The sequence below is a fragment of the Chionomys nivalis genome, chromosome 21 (assembly GCF_950005125.1).
Source record: "Chionomys nivalis chromosome 21, mChiNiv1.1, whole genome shotgun sequence".
NCBI classification, from domain to species: domain Eukaryota; kingdom Metazoa; phylum Chordata; class Mammalia; order Rodentia; family Cricetidae; genus Chionomys; species Chionomys nivalis.
The window spans coordinates 47,796,163-47,816,612 of record NC_080106.1 but is presented as its reverse complement, the minus strand read 5'-3'; the positions used below and the strand labels follow the sequence as shown (position 1 = coordinate 47,816,612).

General features: G+C 37.8%; 2 protein-coding genes across 2 annotated transcripts in view; one reads left to right on the top strand and one right to left on the bottom strand.

The window, feature by feature from the left end:
- Abce1 (ATP binding cassette subfamily E member 1) overlaps nt 1-10,991 on the top strand; it is a 28,727-nt gene extending 17,736 nt beyond the window's left edge. The window contains exons 10-18 of the mRNA XM_057753408.1: nt 1,307-1,428; nt 3,454-3,675; nt 4,576-4,635; nt 4,733-4,791; nt 6,298-6,408; nt 6,512-6,654; nt 6,781-6,903; nt 8,489-8,600; nt 9,334-10,991. Of these exons, the coding sequence (XP_057609391.1) occupies nt 1,307-1,428; nt 3,454-3,675; nt 4,576-4,635; nt 4,733-4,791; nt 6,298-6,408; nt 6,512-6,654; nt 6,781-6,903; nt 8,489-8,600; nt 9,334-9,381 (1,000 nt within the window). The 3' untranslated portion in view covers nt 9,382-10,991. The remainder of the gene's footprint in view (nt 1-1,306; nt 1,429-3,453; nt 3,676-4,575; nt 4,636-4,732; nt 4,792-6,297; nt 6,409-6,511; nt 6,655-6,780; nt 6,904-8,488; nt 8,601-9,333) is intronic.
- A 1,902-nt stretch (nt 10,992-12,893) lies between these two features.
- Otud4 (OTU deubiquitinase 4) overlaps nt 12,894-20,450 on the bottom strand; it is a 41,366-nt gene continuing 33,809 nt past the window's right edge. The window contains exons 18-21 of the mRNA XM_057753490.1: nt 19,970-20,108; nt 19,214-19,468; nt 18,425-18,465; nt 12,894-17,699 (exon numbers count right to left, since the gene is read on the bottom strand). Of these exons, the coding sequence (XP_057609473.1) occupies nt 16,506-17,699; nt 18,425-18,465; nt 19,214-19,468; nt 19,970-20,108 (1,629 nt within the window). The 3' untranslated portion in view covers nt 12,894-16,505. The remainder of the gene's footprint in view (nt 17,700-18,424; nt 18,466-19,213; nt 19,469-19,969; nt 20,109-20,450) is intronic.

Here is a 20,450-nt window from a genome sequence, read left to right as displayed (position 1 = left end):
GAATGACCCTTAAACGTACAACACAGAGAAATGCATTATTGAGGGCGTGGACTTCATTTTGTATTTCTTTTTTCTATACATAAATAAAGTAACAATAGGATAGATGAAGTCAGCCAGGCAGTGGTAAGCACACCTTTAATCTGAGCACTTGGGAGGCAGAGGCAGGCGAATCTCTTGAGTTTGAGGCCAGCCGGGTCTACAGAGCAGGATAGTCAGGGCTATACAGAGGAGCCCTGTCTCAAAAAACAAACAACAACACAAAAAGGTAGAAGCTGTAAAAGCTCTTGAGAGTCTGAAAATACTCATTTCATGTGGAATTGAAAGACACATCCGGGATCCGGAAAACAGATTTGTTGAGATCTAGTAATCTTTATTAAAGAATTATGATGAGAGCCTGATTTACAATTTAGACAGGGAAGGGACATGATAATTTGCTAGCATAAGTTAGGGAAGAATTCATGCAGTTGCCAATCTCAGCAATATCAAGGGAAACAGAATTAGTCATTTTGTGAGAGTGATTTTCAATTTATACAAATAAGAACTTTATTTGTATGGAAAGCTGATATTTGAATTGGTATTTGAGGTGTATGAAAAATGGGTAGGATAGGAATAAAGTGCTGCACAAAAGCTTCCTGGCTCCATGTTTGCTAGCTTATGTTCTAGCACCTTAGTGGAATCTGCCCTGGCATCCCTAGCACATCCCCCTTGTTCTTAAAGCACTGTAGTGCATACTAACTTTGTTCTTCCTGGGTCTCAAGTCATCCATTCTCTAGATTATATTTTGCCATATAGCCTTTCACAGGGGAGTCACCATTTCATATTATTCATTACCCCAGCCAAATTTGGGATTTTTAGATGGTCAGTATTCTTATGCAAGGGATTCTGTTTAGTCTTTCTTTGAATATCCCATACTATGAGGCAGGACATTCTAAATCTTAAATAAGAAGTTGAATGTTGAAATAGTCAAACAAATTAAAGAATCTAGTCTGTATTTTAATTTAGTATTATAATGCCACTTTGCAGCATTTACATTAGGATGTTTCATTTTAGCAAGACAATTTTATTTTATATACCTGTAAACCTTATGAGTGTTTTTCTTTTAGCTGAGAAAACATTTCAGTTGTGAGCATTGATAATGAGCCTTGTATAAGAAAATATTTTATGTTATTTTACATAAATGTTCTTCTTTTACACTTTTTTAAATTGTGCTTTTCTAAAATTTACAACTGCAATAAAAAGAAATATATTAATCTTAGCTAATGATGTTTTGTTAAATTGGAAAATGAAAGTCTGTCTTGCTTCTCAGGTACATCATTGTGGTGGAACATGATCTAAGTGTATTGGACTATCTCTCTGACTTCATCTGCTGTTTATATGGTGTACCAAGTGCTTATGGTGTGGTCACTATGCCTTTTAGTGTAAGAGAAGGTAACTTTAAAACCTGTTTCCCATAATGTTGTAGCCTCTTCTTCTCTAATGCCTAGAAATGTGCAGCAGTGGATACCCAGCCCTTCGCACTGCTCTAATGTGTGTGAGACTGAATCATTGAGGGGGTGGAGTGCATTGTAAGGCTGCACACGGCCTCAGAAAAGAATTCCTCTTTGAGAATCTTCTCCTGGGATAATAAAGATTCATTTTCACTATTTTTTATTATTATGAATCTTTACATTTTAACGTATGCAGTATTTGTCACCTTCAAATTTATTTTTAAAGACTGGAACTCACTGTATACCCTAGACTGGCCTCAAACCCAGCAATCTTCTGTCCGCCTGAGCTTAGTATTACAGGAGTATGCCATACTCTGCTTAGAGGCAGTGCCTAATGTTTCTCTTCAACTAATGAGTACTACCATGTAATGTAGAATCAGGATGACATATGAATATACTCAGTAGTCATTCTTGAAAGTTCTTCTTGTAAACACTGGATCTACACAGTGATCTGGTGAGAGACTATCCTTGCCTTTCAACTGCTACAGCTCAGCGTCTGGGTCTGGCTGTGACAATCATTAGGACATATGTTCCAGTTGACAGGATAGCAAGGACTTGTTTGTTTATTTGTGTGTTTTTTGAGACAGGGTTTCTTTGTAACAGCCCTAGCTGTGCTGGAACTCTGTAGATCAGGCTTGCCTCTGCCTGCCTCTGGAGTGCTGGGATTGAAGGTGTGCTCACCATGCCCAACCAAAGTCTTTTCCTTACTTGGTAAATGAAGCTCTTAGACTAAGTTTTCTTTATCAGAGTTTTTGGGTTTAATTTTCTGTCTTTACACTTGATTCCTTAAAAATAACAACACTCTTTTAGAAAAGGTGGTTCTCTCATTCCTAAGGCTTCCAGTCCACTGTGTACTCAAGGCTGAGCATAAGAGTCCCTTAAATGGTCCAGATGAATGACAGCGTCCTTCCTCAAGACCTCCCAAAGCCTCAGCTACTTTTCCTTCTTATACATAGAAATGCTGAAAACACATCTTTCCATATATATTTAAATAATAATCTTTTTATTTTCAATTTGCCTGCCTTTGTAAATGTTTTATTTTTAATAGAGAAGGGTTTTATATACAATGTTAGTTTACTTTCTTCTACTATAAAACACTAGAGAATGGTTTTTATCTTAGTACAGTGAAACCAAAAATATATATATTTAATGAAACTAGCTCATTTAGTTTCTTATGAAACTATAAAGTTAATCAGAAAAATATATTAATAATTTGCTTAAATTACTTATTTTTCAATTTTATTCTCAAAAGTATTTTGTGTCAATTTCATACCTGAAATTATTCCTTCCTTCTGTATTTGCCATTTTTTTAGCGGGAAAATTACTTTTTTTAAATTTACATTTGCTTGTTTCCCTTTATGAGTATGTATGTACATGTGGGGGGGGGGCACTTGCATACAGCAGTGTGTGTAGAACGCAGAGGGAGACTCCAGGAGCCGGTTCTCCTTCCATACTGTAGGGCTTAAATTTGAACTCAAGTCATCTGGTACTTTACCCACTGAACCATCTTCTTGTCCCAAAATAACAACTTTAAAATGACATCGTGTTTCATATATTTATAAATATGGTCACAGATTGTTTAAACTTAAAGCTTACAGTGGGAGGAAGAGAGTCATTTTGTTTTGGTGGTGAAATTGCGTTTTTCTGGGGCATGGCCTCACAATATTACCCAGGCTACATTGCTTCTTCTACATTGCTAAGACTACATTAGCAGTCTTCTAACTGTTAGATTATAGGCACCAGTCACCATGCCCAGCATGCTTATATTGTTGAAACAGAGTCTTGACTTTTGATTATGTGCAGAATTGATATTGACAGAGATACATGAAGAGAAAATGGATATATGGAGTATAGATGTATCACCCGTCTCCTCCCCAAAAACAGTCTTAATCATTACTTTAGCTTCATTTTATTCATATTATTTATATTTTCTTCACTAATCTGTTGGCAATTTCCTTCCCAACAGGCATAAACATTTTTTTGGATGGCTATGTTCCAACAGAGAACTTGAGGTTCAGGGATGCATCACTTGTTTTTAAGGTAGCTGAGACAGCAAACGAAGAAGAAGTTAAAAAGATGTGTATGTATAAATATCCTGGGATGAAGAAAAAGATGGGCGAGTTCGAGCTAGCAATTGTAGCTGGAGAGTTTACAGATTCTGAAATCATGGTGATGCTGGGGGAAAATGGTAAGTAGTGATGGGTGAGAGTTGGTTCTATAAATGGCCTATGTTCATCAAGAACAGACTCAGGGCTGGCATTTGAGTTTGAATCTATAAATTTATTGTTTTAACTTTTTTGTGGTATTTACTAATTTAGTCTCACTGTTGTTCAAATAGATTAATATTTCTTTATTATTTCCACAAAATAATCTGTTGTTTCTGTTCTGATGATTTTTTTTGTGAATAAACCAGTGAGGTAATCCCTCATTCTGCAAAAGGACTAGAAGAAATAGCCAGTTGATAATTCAGACACATACCAGCTTTAAAACATTTCCTTGGGTGCCCGTATTTGTAATTTTCTTATTTGAAATTCAGAGAGCTGTCTACTTTCTTGAATAGTTTTATTACCAATATTTTCAATATTAAATTGTTCCTCTGACTGTAAGATGAATCTAACTATTAAATATCTAGTGTTGGTTTTATGATTTAAAGGTAATAGTTTGTAATAGCTTATAAAACTGTAGAAGAAAGATTTTACACAAAGAGATTTACAGTGTATTGGGCTTCACTCAGAATACTTAAGTTGTCTGGGCTAAGCATGTATTAAGATACACTGGTATTATTACTCCCAATAAATTTAGGCTAATACTTGACTGGTGGGAGAGGATTCTTTTTCTACTCCTCCTCCTCTTCTTCCTCCTCCTCTTCTGTTTTCTGTGTATAGTGAACTCAGAGATTCCCCTGCCTCTGCCTCCCAAGTGCAGGGATTAAACACATGAACCACCACAGCCCAACTAGGGATTGTTTTTTTCTTAAGAACTTTTGCATAATATCTTCAAGACAGATTTCTCAGATTGTAACAAGTAGAAAAGTATGCTTTACTTCAGAATGTGAAGGTTAATTTTGTTTTTGTTGTTGTCTTACCAGGTACAGGTAAAACCACATTTATCAGAATGCTTGCTGGAAGGCTTAAACCCGACGAAGGAGGTACTGTTACAGATATTACTTTTTTACTCTATTCCACAATGTAAATTTTAAATGTCTGAGCAGGTTTTGTGTGATATGTACTTATATTATTTTGCAGGAGAAGTACCAGTTCTGAACGTCAGTTATAAGCCACAGAAAATCAGTCCCAAATCAACTGTGAGTTGTTATTTTAATTTGGTTATTAAAATGTATGTATGTACGCTTTTGCTTTAGTAAGGGGTTAGGACATTAGCTCTGTAATAGAGTATATGTTTAACATGAATTAAGGCACTGAATTCTATACCCACCACACACCAAAAAAATCATACTAATATTCTTAGCCTTATTAGCATCTATACAGCCACAGCCTGGCCTAGAATCTATTATATAACACAAATACCTGAAATTCTCAATCCACTGCCCCTACTGCCCAAGTGTTGGAGTATTGGATGTAGATACCACATCTGGCTCTGGAAGTAGCTTTAATATCTGTCATCTTTTTTTTTTCCAAACCTAATGTGAGCCTTTGCCAAAGCAAATGTTCTTCCAAAGAAGAAATCCAGATGACCCATAACCACATGGAAAGATGCTTGGCTTTCTTAGTTGTTGCAAAAATGCAGATCAAACATGGTGAATACCAATTTTTTTTATTTTTTATTTTCGTGAATACTAATTTACAATAGTTGAATAACTAAAAAAAAATCCAAAAGACAGGCACAAGTCTTGGTGACAGTGGGAAGAGATTGGACACTGCACATCATTTCTGTAGCATAGACTTATTAACAGCAATTCTCCTCATTATGTAGACCTGAGCAGTGAACATACCTCTCGACCCAGAACCTACACATAGGTGTTCTAGCAGCTGTATTTGTCAGAGCCAAACAGAAGAAAAAACCCAAATGCCTGTCACTTGCTGAATGATATATAACATAACATATATAACATAAAGTATTCTTAGAATCTAAGTTTATTCGACCATAGGGAAATGAAATGCTGGTAAATCGTTTCAAATATAAAACGTGAAAATGTTTTGCCAAAGCACAAGTGTTCATTCAGTTTCTGAAAGTGTTGTAGTGCTATCAGTGTCACAGCACCAACCCTGTTCCACATTTCAGACGGTTTACCCTCGTTAGTACTTTAGATAATCTGTCCCACGTTCTCAGACTCAGATCTGTTCTCAGTAACAAGTAAAAGCCATTTTAGGATTCATCTAAGCAGATGGTGCATTGTGTGTTATAGCCTACAGATTATCCAAGGTTTCAACACTTTAACATTTAGAATTATTCCTGCTCTTAATTATTTCTCCACTGAAACATTCATTTATTTTCTACTTTAATGCTAAGACTGTTGCCTTTTTTCTTGTGTACATGAGTGCTGTTAAATAGAAAACCTCAAAACGTGAGCAAGATGTTGAATAGGGATTAAAAACTAGAATTGCCTAGGTATAGTGGTGCATGCCAGCCATATCCCAACACTTGGAGGCTGAAGCAGGTGGCTGAGTTGGAGGCAACCTGGTTGACTACATAGTGAAACCCTGTCTCAGAAGAAGAAAAAGGTTAGAATTGGTGTATATCGGTGGCAAATTGAAATCATTTTGGTCTGAAGTTTAGTACTAAAATTTATAAACAGAAAAGATCTTTCCTGGTAATTTATTATTTAAATACTTTTTCCCATTAAAATCAGGGAAGTGTTCGCCAATTACTGCATGAAAAGATCAGAGATGCTTACACTCATCCACAGTTTGTGACTGATGTAATGAAGCCCCTACAGATTGAAAACATCATTGATCAAGAGGTACTGTAACATTATCCTTACAGTTCTCTGTGCATCCTTATTTTGGATAAATATATCTGTCTTCACACTGTCTTCACACATTTTGCTGAACTTCTCCAATTAGGTGCAGACATTGTCTGGTGGTGAACTTCAGCGAGTAGCTTTAGCTCTCTGTTTGGGGAAACCTGCTGATGTCTATTTAATTGATGAACCATCTGCATATTTGGATTCTGAGCAAAGATTAATGGCAGCCCGAGTCGTGAAACGGTAAATGTCTTACTTCTAGAATATTTTTGATTATGTTTACTGGCATACAGATGTGTTTAATAAAACACTTGAATCTCATTTTGTGACTTAAAAGCTATGAAAGGTTTGCAAATTGTTGTGTTCCAGTTTCATACTTCATGCAAAGAAGACAGCTTTTGTTGTGGAACATGACTTCATCATGGCCACCTATCTAGCAGATCGCGTCATCGTGTTTGATGGTGTTCCATCTAAGAATACAGTTGCAAACAGGTAAAGATGGTTTTTTAAGTGTTCAGAAATAAAATTTTAAGTTCTAACAATTGGAGATTTATCACACAATAAATTTCTGGTAAACTCATAAACACTGAAGTCATTGCTTTTTTCAAGGAGATAGCAAGTAAATGAGTTTCTTATTGACTCCCTAGGATATTCTTCTGTGATACTGCACGAGGCCTGTATAGTAGTTTTTGGACTAGTACAGAATACTGGATAATCTTACAGAGCCCTAGACAAATACCTTTTCTTTCAGCTGAACTTTGTTCAATTGATTATTTATACTTCACAGAAAAATACTTTTTTTTTTTTTTTTTTTTTTTTTGAATTTTCGAGACAGGGTTTCTCCGTAGCTTTTGGTTCCTGTCCTGGAACTAGCTCTTATAAACTAGGCTGGCCTCAAACTCACAGAGATCCTCCTGCCTCTGCTTCCCGAGTGCTGGGATTAAAGGCGTGCGCCACCACCGCCCGGCTGAAAAATACTATTTTTATAGATAATTCTTACAAACTTAATTTTTGTGCAGAATAAAATTCAAAGAAGTAATGACTTGCCCAAGTACAATATAGTTATAGTAGGTGGCAAATACAGGACACTGACCCACCCCAGTTTCAGTGTGTTGTTCTACCTTCTCTTGATGTTCTGACAACACTGATCATACTGTAGGGAAAACCAAAATTCAAGTCTGTCAGTGAGACATAATTTTACCATTACTGCTAAACCTACATTAAGTTGTACCTTATGAAATCACCAATGAACAAAGTTTGGGCCCATGAAAGTATCAGCCAGACATGGTATCACACTCCTTTAATGCCAGCATGGGAGGCAGAAGCAGATGAATTTCTGTGAGATCAAGCCCAGCCTAGCCTAAGTAATTTGTTCCAAGACAGCCAGATCTACATAGTAAGTCTGTATCTCAAAAAGAAAGAAAAACAAAGAAAGGTACCATGCATCCCAAAAGATCTTTGTTTTCATATTGAGTTCTGTCATCAGTTATTGACAGTATGCTCCTTACTGGAAATTTCTTAGATATGTAAAATTTATTTCTTCAATAATAATCTTTGTTTTAGGTTTGCAGAATGCTTCAAAGTGTTCCATATTTTTTGTTATTTAGCAAATTTAAAAATTAACTTGTGGGGGTGGAGTGGCTCAAGTGGTTAACTGCACTGACTACGCTTCCAGAGGACCCATGTTCGTTTCCGAGCACCTACGTGATAGCTCACAACTGTCTGGGACTCTAAATAAACCTTTAAAAAAAATTAGCTGGATATAAAAGACAAAAGCAAAAATGGTTTTTAATGGAAACTTGTTTTTAGTAAGTAATACTTTTGGAGCCATGACAATAACTCAGTACAGAGTACTTCCCTAACATGGTACAGATCCATGCAAAAAAAAAAAAAAAAATCAACAAATATTCTGTCTTAATGTTTGCTCAACATCAGAAATACATACTGTGCTTTACACAGAACTAGGACCAACTAAGTGATGTATAGTAACGTTAGCCTTGGTGCATAACTGAGAGGGAAAAGTAATGATGATCTTGGGACTTGGCTAAATTTAATGAAAACTGTTCATTTTCCCTAGTCCTCAAACTCTTTTGGCTGGCATGAACAAATTTTTGTCTCAGCTGGAAATTACATTCAGAAGAGATCCCAACAACTACAGACCACGAATAAATAAGCTCAATTCAATCAAGGTATGTAGATAACTCCTACCATTGTAAATTTAAGGTTTTTTTATTTATTTATTTTTTTTGGTTTTTGAGACAGGGTTTCTCTAGCTTTTGCAGCCTGTCCTGGAACTAGCTCTTATAGACCAGGCTGGCCTCGAACTCACAAGAGATCCGCCTGCCTCTGCTTCCTGAGTGCTGGGATTAAAGACATGAGCCCACCACCACTCGGCTTAAGTCTTTTTTCTTAAAAATGTGTGCCGTATCTATTGATTCTCAGTTTGGGTTTTATTAATGAAGTTTTTAAGAATACTTTTAAGCAGTTTTTTTTTTTTTTTTTTTTTAAGAAAGACATAGTTAAAATGAATAAACAATCTCCTTTACTAATTAAGCCATGGCTGTATACTGAGTCATTTAAGGTGTTCACAGAACGTATTCCTAATAGCTGGTCAAGTAAATGGATTAATGACCACCATCCTATAAACAGTTCTGAGGAAATCTGTTTTAAATATATTTGATATAATAAGTGATTTGCAAGCTGGCAGTATTGTCTTTTGTACCAGGAGCTTAAAGGTGGAATTTAAGCTTCTCCAAAACTATTTGAGTATATGACAGATTTCATACATGTGAACATCTTAGCAGAGGCCTTCCTTGAACTGCTGTGCAGTGCTCTGAGAAGCACTTCTGAGTAACACTGCATAGATTGCTGTAGCTTCCAGGAGAAAAACTGTTCTGACTTTTGTTACTTCTCTTTTTTTAGGATGTAGAACAAAAGAAGAGTGGAAACTACTTTTTCTTGGATGATTAAATTGAATCTGAGATTATCAATAAGCCATTTACTTACTGGGATTTTTATCATATAAAACTTTAATCAGGTTTTATGGCCCCACATACTCTGGAGTTTGAAGTATGATTTTCTTAATGTGACATCAAAAGCCAGTTGTACTGTAAATTGTTATTTAAGAGCTTTTCTGTCCTTAAGATAAATCTCTGGGCATACTTCACTAAAATGGAGACATTTCAAATATGCAAATCACCTCTGGATCTCCATGATCTGTGGAGAGATTTTCAGCTCTGTATTATATTCATGTACCAGATGCTTACTTAGTGGTGTTGTCCATATTTTAAAATCTTGGATTTTAAAAGTATACCAGCATAATGAAATTGCCCTATTTAATAGCCAGTCAAAGACTACACTGCTAAGGTCTGATAAATAAACACCAGGATTATATTTGCTACTTGTTTTCAGTCTGTGACTATATTATCAGTGTGTAGCTGCTTTCAAGGAACATTGTCTGCTACAAACACCATTGTTAGAAGGTGGATGTTCGTGACCAACTTTTGCATTTTTTTTAAATTTGGGGGGGGGGGGTTGAACATCTGTCAAAAATTTTCAGTACCCTAATTTAACTCTAGGTTTTTGGTTTTTACATTCTAAGATTTACTTTGTAAACATAAATTTATATAATCAAGATGAGAGGAGGTATTTCTGAGTATTTGCTTCCTATAAAACTACTTGGGCTGGGGAGATGGATCAGTCAGTAAAGTGCCAACTGCACACTCATGAGGACCAGATATTAGACAGTAGGATTCTAATACTGGTCCTGGGAAGGGAAGTCAGACAGATCCTAGAGCAGGGCTGGCCAGCCTAACAGAATCTGTGAGTGCTGTGTTCTGGGAAAGATCCTGTCTCAACAAGTTAGGTGGACAGCAGTTGCCTGGCTCTAGCACAGAGATTTGTATGTATGTATACACATACATACATACACACACACACCCCTACCCCTACAGATATAGTCTTTACAATTGGTGACTTAAGTATCTGGATGTTAGAGTTTTGTTTTTAGTTTTGTTTTGAGACAGTGTCCTGTAGCCCAGGACAACCTTGAACTGAGCCCATTATCCAGGCTTGGGTTATGCAGTGCTGAGAATCAAACCAGGGCTCGTCAGGCCAGGGAAGCACTCTACCAACTAAGCCACCTCCCCAACCTTCTGTTATAGACTACAGATTTTTCTGTTGAGCAACCAAGGGCAACATTAAGCCACTTCTCCAATGAGTGCCAGAAATAGCAATACAAAGTTTCCACTGCTGCAGAACATATTCATTTGTAGGTGCGGATACAAAGGACATTATCCAAACCTTACTAATATGCTGAACTAGAATTATGAGGAAGGTAGATTACAGTGAATAATGGGGCCAGCAGAACAGGAAAAATAGATTTGGCAAAACTATTAGATTATTAGAATTTTAATAATCTTGATTAACTTGATTAATGATAGAAAGTTGGTTTTGACTGGACCCCATTAGGCATTCTAAAATGAATTTATATGAATAATCCATAAATACATATCTGTTGTAAAACAATGCAAATATACAGAAATATATGGAATAAAAATTTTCTCCCTTCATTACTCTGAGATTACTGTTTGTTCATTCTTTCACATTCATTATGCATTTAATGTTGGCATAGGATTATAGTGAACTATTTTGTTTAAGGATAGGTTAATTTTTTAATATTGCAGACACATGGAATGCAGAAAAACAAAGCATTTACTGATTTAAAATTGTCCTAAAGAAAACAAAATTAATCCATTTTAGTTGCTAATGACAAGGTATATTAATAAGATGCTATTTTTCATGCAAGTGAAATTTGAAAATACAAATTCAGATTATTAAACTTTTATATAGCAGTAGGAAGGCCTGTATATAGAGGGTTGTGGTGGTAATACACACCTTTAATCTGAGCACTTGAAAGGCAGTCAACCTGATCTACAGAGAGTTCTAGGGCAGTAAAGAACACAGAAAACCTGTCTTGGGAAAAAAGGACAAAAGGACTGATACACCAACTCAGAGATAGGACAGCAGGCACGGGGTTCAAACCAAAGCCCCATCCCTGAAAAAGGAGGTGGACACCAAGTCCCACCCAACCAGGAAGCTATTTGCAACTGAAAGCTGCTGAGAAAGGGAAAATCAGTTTTCTCCCATGATGTCACTGTGTCTCCACCACACCCCAGGCCCAGCAGTCAGCCAAAACAAAAGGCACTCCTTTAGAGCAGGTGCAATCTTATTAGGTTATTTTGGGGTTTCCAAGAGGTTTCTCTCTGTAGATTGGAGGCTGTCCTGGCAGTCACTATGTCAACCAGGCTGGCCTCAAACTGAAGAGATGTGCCTGCCTCTGCCTTCCAAGTGTTGGGACTCAAGTCGGGCACTAACACCGCCCACCTGGGCAGGTACATTTTGTGTTATTGGAGTTCTCTATTTTTGCTTTTTGTTCATTTCTGAGGGAAAAACAAGAATTTGGGTGAGCAGGGAGGTGGGGAGGATCTGGCTGAAACTGGGAGAGTAGAAAAATATGACCAAAATATACTGTATTTTAAAAAAATTAAATGGAAAGTGCACACAAGACACCCCACAGTGCATACTGCGTCAGGTGCAGTGGCCCAGCAGACCTTCAATTCCTGCACTGGATCCCACCTCACAGGGCTCTTCCAGGGCCCAGGTCGGGCTGCTATAAATGCCTGCAGCTCCAGGGAATCCATACCACTGGCGTCAAAGGGCACCTGCACTCATACACACAAGTTCATACATAATCCTAAAAAAAAAAAAAAAAAGACTCCTATAGCTCCCTGACTGACCCTAGAGCAGTTTCCATCAAGTATCTGTACTGAATGAGCAGTTTTGAGCTCTGCTTCTGAGAAAACCACTTTCCTGAGGAAGTTCATAATTTCAGCAAGAACATGGCAGTATTTTTAGTAAACTACTTAATGGAGAACATGCACTTAAGAAAATCATCTCTTTCAGGACCAGTAACAGAATTCAGAGGTTGAACACCTGCCTAAAATATACTTGGCTTGTATCTCAATTCCCAAGACTGCAAAAAAGTAAATAGATTTCAAAGTATTTCAGTATACCTGAAAACCTTATTTCTGTTTCCAATTTGTTCAGTCTTTCAAAAAAGACTGAACTGGGGGCAGGGGGTTAGGGATGGACAAAAAACTAAAGAGGTCCATTAGCCTATGAATGTCGAGGTGTTCTGCACCCTGCTTCAGTGCGCTAAAAGAGATGGTGGAACTCTAGCTCTAACACCATTTACACTGGAAGTACAACTCCACCACTTACTAGCTCCATGACAGCACCAAAGCTCTGTGATGCATAAAGAAAATAGGTGTAAATCTCATTTCAGTTGTCCCTACTGTAACTATGTTCCAGCATGAAAAATACATGGAAATAATGTCATTTTCAAGAGTTTACTAAGACTTATCCTCAGAATTACATGTGATATATTGGGTTACCCAAAGACCAAAGAATCCCAAGCAGAATCGACAGACAGAATTTAATATATGCACACGGTTGTATATATAATGCAGCATCACACCATGTAGGGCATTGACTTGGTTTATACATTCAGATCGTTTGAAACACTTCTTAAGGCTACGAAACAGAACATAGAAAAATAAACAGCAATATATTCAACACTTACAAAAGTGGTATGATAAAGAATATAAAGTACTATTCCTTTCAACACTTCAAAAGATATGTATAGATATGTATATATGTTTTTACAAGTAACATCACAAATGATCACATCTTCACATGCTTATAAGTATTATTGTACTCAGTGTAAGGCTAGGATCATTTTTCCATACATAAATTTTTTTCTAACTTTGTAACAATGCAATTTTTAAACCATTCAAGTAAATTCAACCCCAAAGCTGCTGCTTCTCAGCATTAAGACATGCACCCACCCTCTTACAGGATTTTTCTAAAACTTGTAATTTTAGGGAAAGTGGAAACTTTAAAAGAAAAACAAAACCCAATTAGTGGGAAAGCCAATGGCTAAGTAGGAAAATCTTAGCTCTTTCAAACTGACATACTCAAATGAGCCATTATGAAGATTAAAAAAAAGACATAAAATAGGAAGCAAAATAACAGTAAACAGAAATATAGTTTTCTCTTCAGCTACACTAAAATGGTTCTTGCAAGTACCCTAAGTGAAAGACAAACTTCACCTCATCTAAAATTGAAGGTAAAATGAGGCAAAATAAATATTGCTAGTTTCCAGGATGGCTGAGTATTTTCTAAACCAGAAATGTTTAGAAATGAACTGTATTGCACCGAGTCAATCACAAGCGAGTTTGCAGTTCACAGGCATTTTAGTTCACCCTTGGGCCAAAGAAAATGCTACGCTCAAAGAATGGTTTGCAGCACATCAACTGTCTCAGCACTGTGCATTGTGGAAAACCTACTCCTGTCAGGTTGTAGCAGCTATGAACTTAGTCCTGCTATGAAACAAACTTAGAGGAAACAACATGAAGGCTGCCAAGGAGTACACAGGGCAAGAACGGAGGATGTGCCTTGAGAGGAAGTGACCTGAAGACACAGTCTGGAAGGAAGAGGCGGGGTCTAGTACAACTAAAGCACCTAAACAAAACAGATGAGCTTTGGTCAGTGGAAGCATTTCTTCAAAATGTACCCATCATAAGGTTTCGTCATTTCCCGATTACAATACAAAGAACTTTTAGTTGTCATTTTCCCCCTTTCCTTGTGTAGAATACAGTATGTTTCAAAATACAGTATGACAGGTCAGTTCACGTGACGGAAAAAAAGGCTTGCTTGGCACTAGTCTGACCTTAGGATAGATAAGGCAAATCCCCTGGATGAATACACCTAAACACATACCTAAGAAGAAAACTGACCTTCATACAAGATTGATCATTTCAAACTACTGAAGTCAGAGCTGCAGTCCAGAGGTCACAAAGGAAGTACCACAGGCTAGAGTTCTTCCGCTGCTCCGCCACATCCCAGGGGTCATCAGTCCCCTCAGCAGCTACTAACCACTGTTCTTCACTAAGGTGAGACAGAGCCACTGTAAGAAACCAACATTACTCTTTCCTGCCCAATTTTTAAACATCTGCCCAGTCAGAAAAACACAGGACATTGGAAACAGCTACTTCTTTTGGACTCCTGAGACCAAACATGTATCAAACTTCTAAATCTACTTTATTATATCAAAAGGTGATTTTCATCTTGAAACTACGCAATAAAGCCAATTCTACATAAAAAGCACGGACTAAAAGAAGCTCCTCTACAGTCCTTACTCCATAATCCAGCCACTGATACTGAAGCACCGCAACACAGAACCTTTACAACCGTTCTAGCTTAGAAGACAACAAATTCCTTTAAAACAGGTTCTCAACTTTTTTCAGCACATCCCAGGCTATAAATTTTTTACCTAGCACCATCATTAATAAAATGTTATCTTTCAAAGTGCTCTCTAAAATCCTATGTTACAAAATTTCTAAATGCTAATCACTACTCAAATCAGCAGTTACACAGACATGAGGGTATTTGGAACAACACAGAGGTAAACACCATCATTACAGTACAGTGGAGCGTCACTGAGCCTAGCTGACAGCCAAACATTCCCACAAGTATCAGAGGACCCAGAAAACTGTCTGCTTCTATTTGTCATATTCAAGTTAACTGTATTCGCTTTTAAGTAATCTGCCCCCCAAAACAAAAGCCACATCTATTTCTGGTTAGGTATATTACACAGAACATGCAAAGAAAATCACCACCATACTACTGATTGCATAGCATTCAAGCTGCCTGATCACAAGGTAATTGCAACATTTAAAAAAAAGGTAGATTTTCACATTGATATACGAATGAGAAATACAAAGTACAGCTAGTTTCACAAAGTAACACAGATGAGTGAATACTGTGTTAACTTGTCTGAGTCCACTCTCTAAATGAGAACAGAACACAGCATGCAAAGGAGCCTCTAGTGAATACTGCAGATCAGACACAGCACTGATGGGGAAGAGCTACGAAAAGCAAAGCTAAGCCACCTCTAGCAGCATCCTCTAGAAAAACTAGAAGTCACAATCACGTTCTTTTTACACAGTAATTCCAGCTATGACAAGTTGAACATGCAACTGTAAAGTGATAAACATAACCAATGAGCAGGGAAGAAACACTCTATAGAGAAGCCTATCAAGTTAAAAATTTCAACATTTCTCACAAAATATTTAGAATCTGTCAGTGCATTAGTGTTAAAGTGGCATTAAAAAAACCTCTGCAGTTTTAACAGATGCAGATTATTCTCAAAATGCATAGCATCTACATTCCTTTCGGGTAGGCACCATGATATTTACAGCAGTGCTAAGAGTTCTGGATGGAAACAGCCATCTCACCGGACTTCCTACTATTTCTTAAACATCTATTGTATGCAATCTCAAGTTCAACAAATACTCACCAAAATTCAAAAATATACCCTATGGATATTAAAAGAACTATATACAACAATTCTGAGACACAGGTTAATAGGCTGCCTCGTGTGTAATAGTAGAGAGAAGACGTTATTCAAGTTTGACAGATACTGAGATGAAAGGCCTTTGGGTTGGAAGCATATTAAAAGACAACAGTGTTTGAGGCTGATAACTGTTTGAGCCCAGTTTATGACTAAGGCATTGCATAATAAAATATACATTTCTATTTGGTGCAATGTTATGTTTTGGAATCTATAGTGTGTTGAATGCTTTACTTTCTTGTCACTTCAGTAAACGCTAAAAGCACACATTTCCAATGTTTTAAAATCAAACTTACACCAGAGGAAAAGAAACAAACACTATGTCTATGTTTTATATTGAGTTGTTTATAAAAAAATACTTGCAGTCATGTTTACTTTTTATGGGGGCAGTAACCCAATAAACAAATTCTGAGTAAGAAAAAAACACAATGCCAAAAATTCATCTGCCCCTTGAACTCATGTCCAAAGTTTCATCCTATTCTGGAATAGGAATTAAGGGTAAATGGGGAAGGGAGGAGATAGTTCCAATTTGGGTTTTTATTTTAATGTTTTTAAAGCCTTCAGAAATACTCCACCTACAAAAAGGCTTCAGCTCTACAATATGAGCAACAACTAGCCATTAAGTGTGCTGTCCCCTGTGGCCATCTCCCATCCCTGATCTCCTCCTATCTCCCCTATATGGGCGTCCTCTAACATTTCGATGGTACTGAAAACCTTCATCCCGGCTTCTGTTAGGCTGCCCTTTCCAGGACTCCTCGCCTCTCACATGTTGATATCCACCTCTACCAGAAGAACCCCAATCACTTTTGTATTTCCTGCTTCCATAAGTTTGATTATAGAACTGCTTGGGTCTGCCACTTCTCAATATATTAGACACTTCATTCTCATCTTCTGAACTCTCTTCTTTTGGTCTTTGCAATCTATCCACAGAATTGGCCCCAGGGCCAGCTACATCAGCAGCAGCCTTGGGATCTTTCACTTTCTCTGGTTTTTCTTTCACACTCTGAATGGTCCTCTTAGGCTCAAGTTCAGCAGACATGGTTTCTCTCTCTCTGTTTAGAATCTGAGTGGGAGGATGAGTCTTTCCCTCTGTTCCAGGAGAACCTGAAGCCAAAGCAATGTCTGCCTTTCGTGTCTGGGATGACTGTTCCACTCGGCCTTCATGCTTGCTGCTCACACTTGCTTCAACGCTGGGTTCCGGAAATTCACCCACTGCCGGGACAGAGTCGCATTCTTTAGACAGATCTAGATTCTCCAAGGGCAAATCCAGTTCCCCTTTCTCATCAGAGGGCAAGACAATATTCTGCCTCATGACAGGATTTTCTACAAATCCCTGAAATGGATAGCCATACCAAACATGAGGAAAGAAAGGAGGTGCAATAGGAACAGGGCCTAAGAACGGGTTAGGGCCAAAGGACGGTTGTGGGTACATGTTCTTGCCACTTAGTGATTCTTCATATTCAGCATGAAGAAGTTGCCCGGGATTCTCAGACTCAAGTTCAGGTTGGTAAGACAATTGTCCATGACCTTCAGACACCTGAGATGGAGGGATAACCAGAGGTGAAGAGAATGCAGGAGGTCCAATCTCTGCCTGTGGCATCTGTCCATTAACACTGGCCTCGGGATGCATAGAGTAGTGGGCATCAGGACAAGGACAGTCACTTTCACTCTGTGCAGGAGGGGCTTCTTGGAACCAAGTATTATGAGGATACACAGGAACAGGGACCTTTGGGTACATCCTACAGGCTGCCATGTAGGCCTGGTGCAGAGGATACAGGTAAGAATGTGGGGCCCACATAGGACAACTATATGCCTGAAAGACAAAAACAGTAAAATAAACAAATACTAGAGGTTAAAAAGCTGTCTTTCTGAAAGTATTTAGCTCAAGCCAAGTCTCTCATGCTTATAAAGATTATATACTCTAAGCACCAATACAAGATGACCCAAGTGAAACACAACATGTAAAGAACTAGAATCACGTCACTTCATGACCCTGATCCTGGGTTCAGACCCGATGCCGGTTAACAGGAAGCATTAACACAGCCACCAGGAGTTTAGTTAAGCCTACTCACATCTTAACTTTAACCTGCCAGGAAAATGCTAGAACAGGACATGTTCTCCAACAGGACAAATAATTCTAGAAGCCCTCAAATTAATCCAATAACCAAGAATTAACGAATCAGACCTATTAGCAGAGGATAAAAAAAGCTGGCTACTGGATTGGAGCACTTGATAGCTTATGTTTATAGAACTGCAGCAATGAAGTCAAGTCAAAGACAGCAAAACACTGACTGACATGGACAGTGAAGCTTTCACCTAACCCCCATCAAGGACATTCCCTTGAGCAGTCCCTTCAAGGCCAAACAGTCAAGAATTAAAAGAACAAGCAAGTAAAAACTACAGCCCATTCCAAAGACAAACATAAAAGGTAGCATGCAGTAAACCTTAGATTACCAATCAATTAAGAATTAAATACTTTAAATTTTACTGTTGATAGTGATAAGAAGAAAATTAACTTTAAGGATAAAATATAAATACCTTTACACCAAGATTGAAGAAGAATCGAAGAATGTTCTTATCTGAAAATAAAAATTTTTTTTTTACTAAAACTACATAGTCAAAGCTTTTCTTTCCTTCATTATCAATCATTATAGCTCTAGTGACAAACTCTCCTGCCAGACTGCCTGTAGAGTAAAACACAAAAATGGAAACAGCCAAAATCCAGGCTGTTCCTAGGGTAACTCTGGTAACTTTTCTCTGCACTAAGATTTAGTCCCTGAATAGCTTAAATTTAGTCTACCTGACTAAAATTCAATCTGGGAGAAAACTCAGATGAACACTGTATTTTTCATATACTATAGGTGGTTTCAAAAAATTATGAAAACACTGGAAAAATAGTAAGATTTCTATAAAGCAAGCCAGCTATTATTAGTTCATACTTATTACCCAGAGCCCAGGAGAGAAAGAGCAGAAAACAAGCCCCAGGCAGCCTGAGCTGCACACTGACACACGACCTACAAAAGAAATTAAAGCCCAGAAATGATTTCAAAGTGTAGAATTGTTTCTGGAACGGAGAAGGAAAAGAAAAAAGGTACACGACAGGCTTCATTAAGCACAAAAACTCATTTTTTACTAAGACCAAGCTAACTAGAATAGGCCTGAACAATCACATGGTCCTGATTTAATAGCCAAACCTCTGCTCTTTGCTGAGTGAATCCCTTCTATGGCTTGGTAAAAACCAGAGCTCTGACTTCTACTTCTATCTTTCCATTCCTCACTAAATCTGTTTGTGCTCAGAAAAACGCATGATGAAAGTGGAGGCCTCACCTTTAGGCAGGTCCTCGCCGGTCTGACACAGTGAGTAAGGTGGTGCAATGGCTCGGTCTCCCTTCTCACTACAAGGAAACCCAGGATAGAGTGGGTCTTGATAAAGGCTCATCGTCTGAGGCAAAGGCATCAAGGGCTGGTTAACTGCCTGAATTGACACAGGAACTGGAGAAGGTGTTAAATGCGCTTGTGAGACAGCAGCATCGGGTCCAGTTGTCTGTGTCACTGACAAAATGGGAATCTGAGCAGGGACACCTAAGAAAGATGAGAACAAAAACTATATAAAAAAATAGTTAAAGCCACTTTCCTTTGGAATAAAGCTTGCATTAATTTCATACTACACAACTTGCACACCCTGTAAAGCATGCAGTGAACAACCCAAAGTACGTTAGGACCAATCCAGGAACTAAGTTGAGCCAGTGTCTTCCAACTACAGTTCCCTAAAACTCCATTAAGGTAAAGGTCTGTGTAAAGAGTCCTAAAGGAGATGTAACAGTATGGCCTACACAGCAAACACAGACTGTGGCCAAACAGAGGAACTGGCTCAGATGTCACAAACCGGAGATTATAAAAAGCATATCCTAACGATCACGCATCACGCAGTGCAGTTGGTCCTCGAAATCACGTCAGGAGCCCTAACAGGACCCACATTCACACTTCTGCTGTAGTCAAGCTCTCGCTCAACAACTTGAAGCCTCTCATTTGAGACGAATTTTTATTAGCTGGCTGGAAAATTTTAAAAAATTCTTCTCTAACCTGTTGGTCCGAAAGTTGTAGGTTCACTTGGCCAGGCTGGCACAGTGGCTGGTAAAGAAGGCACCGCAGGAGTGAGATGGACTTCTGGAGAGACTAAAAGGGGAGCTGGATTTGACAAAGATATATGTTCTGCTGGCTTCTTCAAGAATGGGAGGGAAAAAAAAGAAAAACAATCATTTTTCTCTGACACAAATTTATCTTGAGTGAAGTATAAAACACCCTACTATAACACTAAGCATTTAACTGTTCAGGTCAGTATCAGAGTTCACTCGCTGATAAATACCATGTGAACTCATTTCATGTTAACAGGTTCCTAGTGCAAGTCACAGGAAGAAACAACAAAAGCTTTTAAGGCAAGTGAACAAAATCATAGAAATTCCCTTTAAAGTCGTAAGCTTCCTTTTAAAGAAAGATTCTTACACAACAATTTAAAAAATATATACTTAAGTACTTTCATTTTATGAACACAAAGTATGTTGAT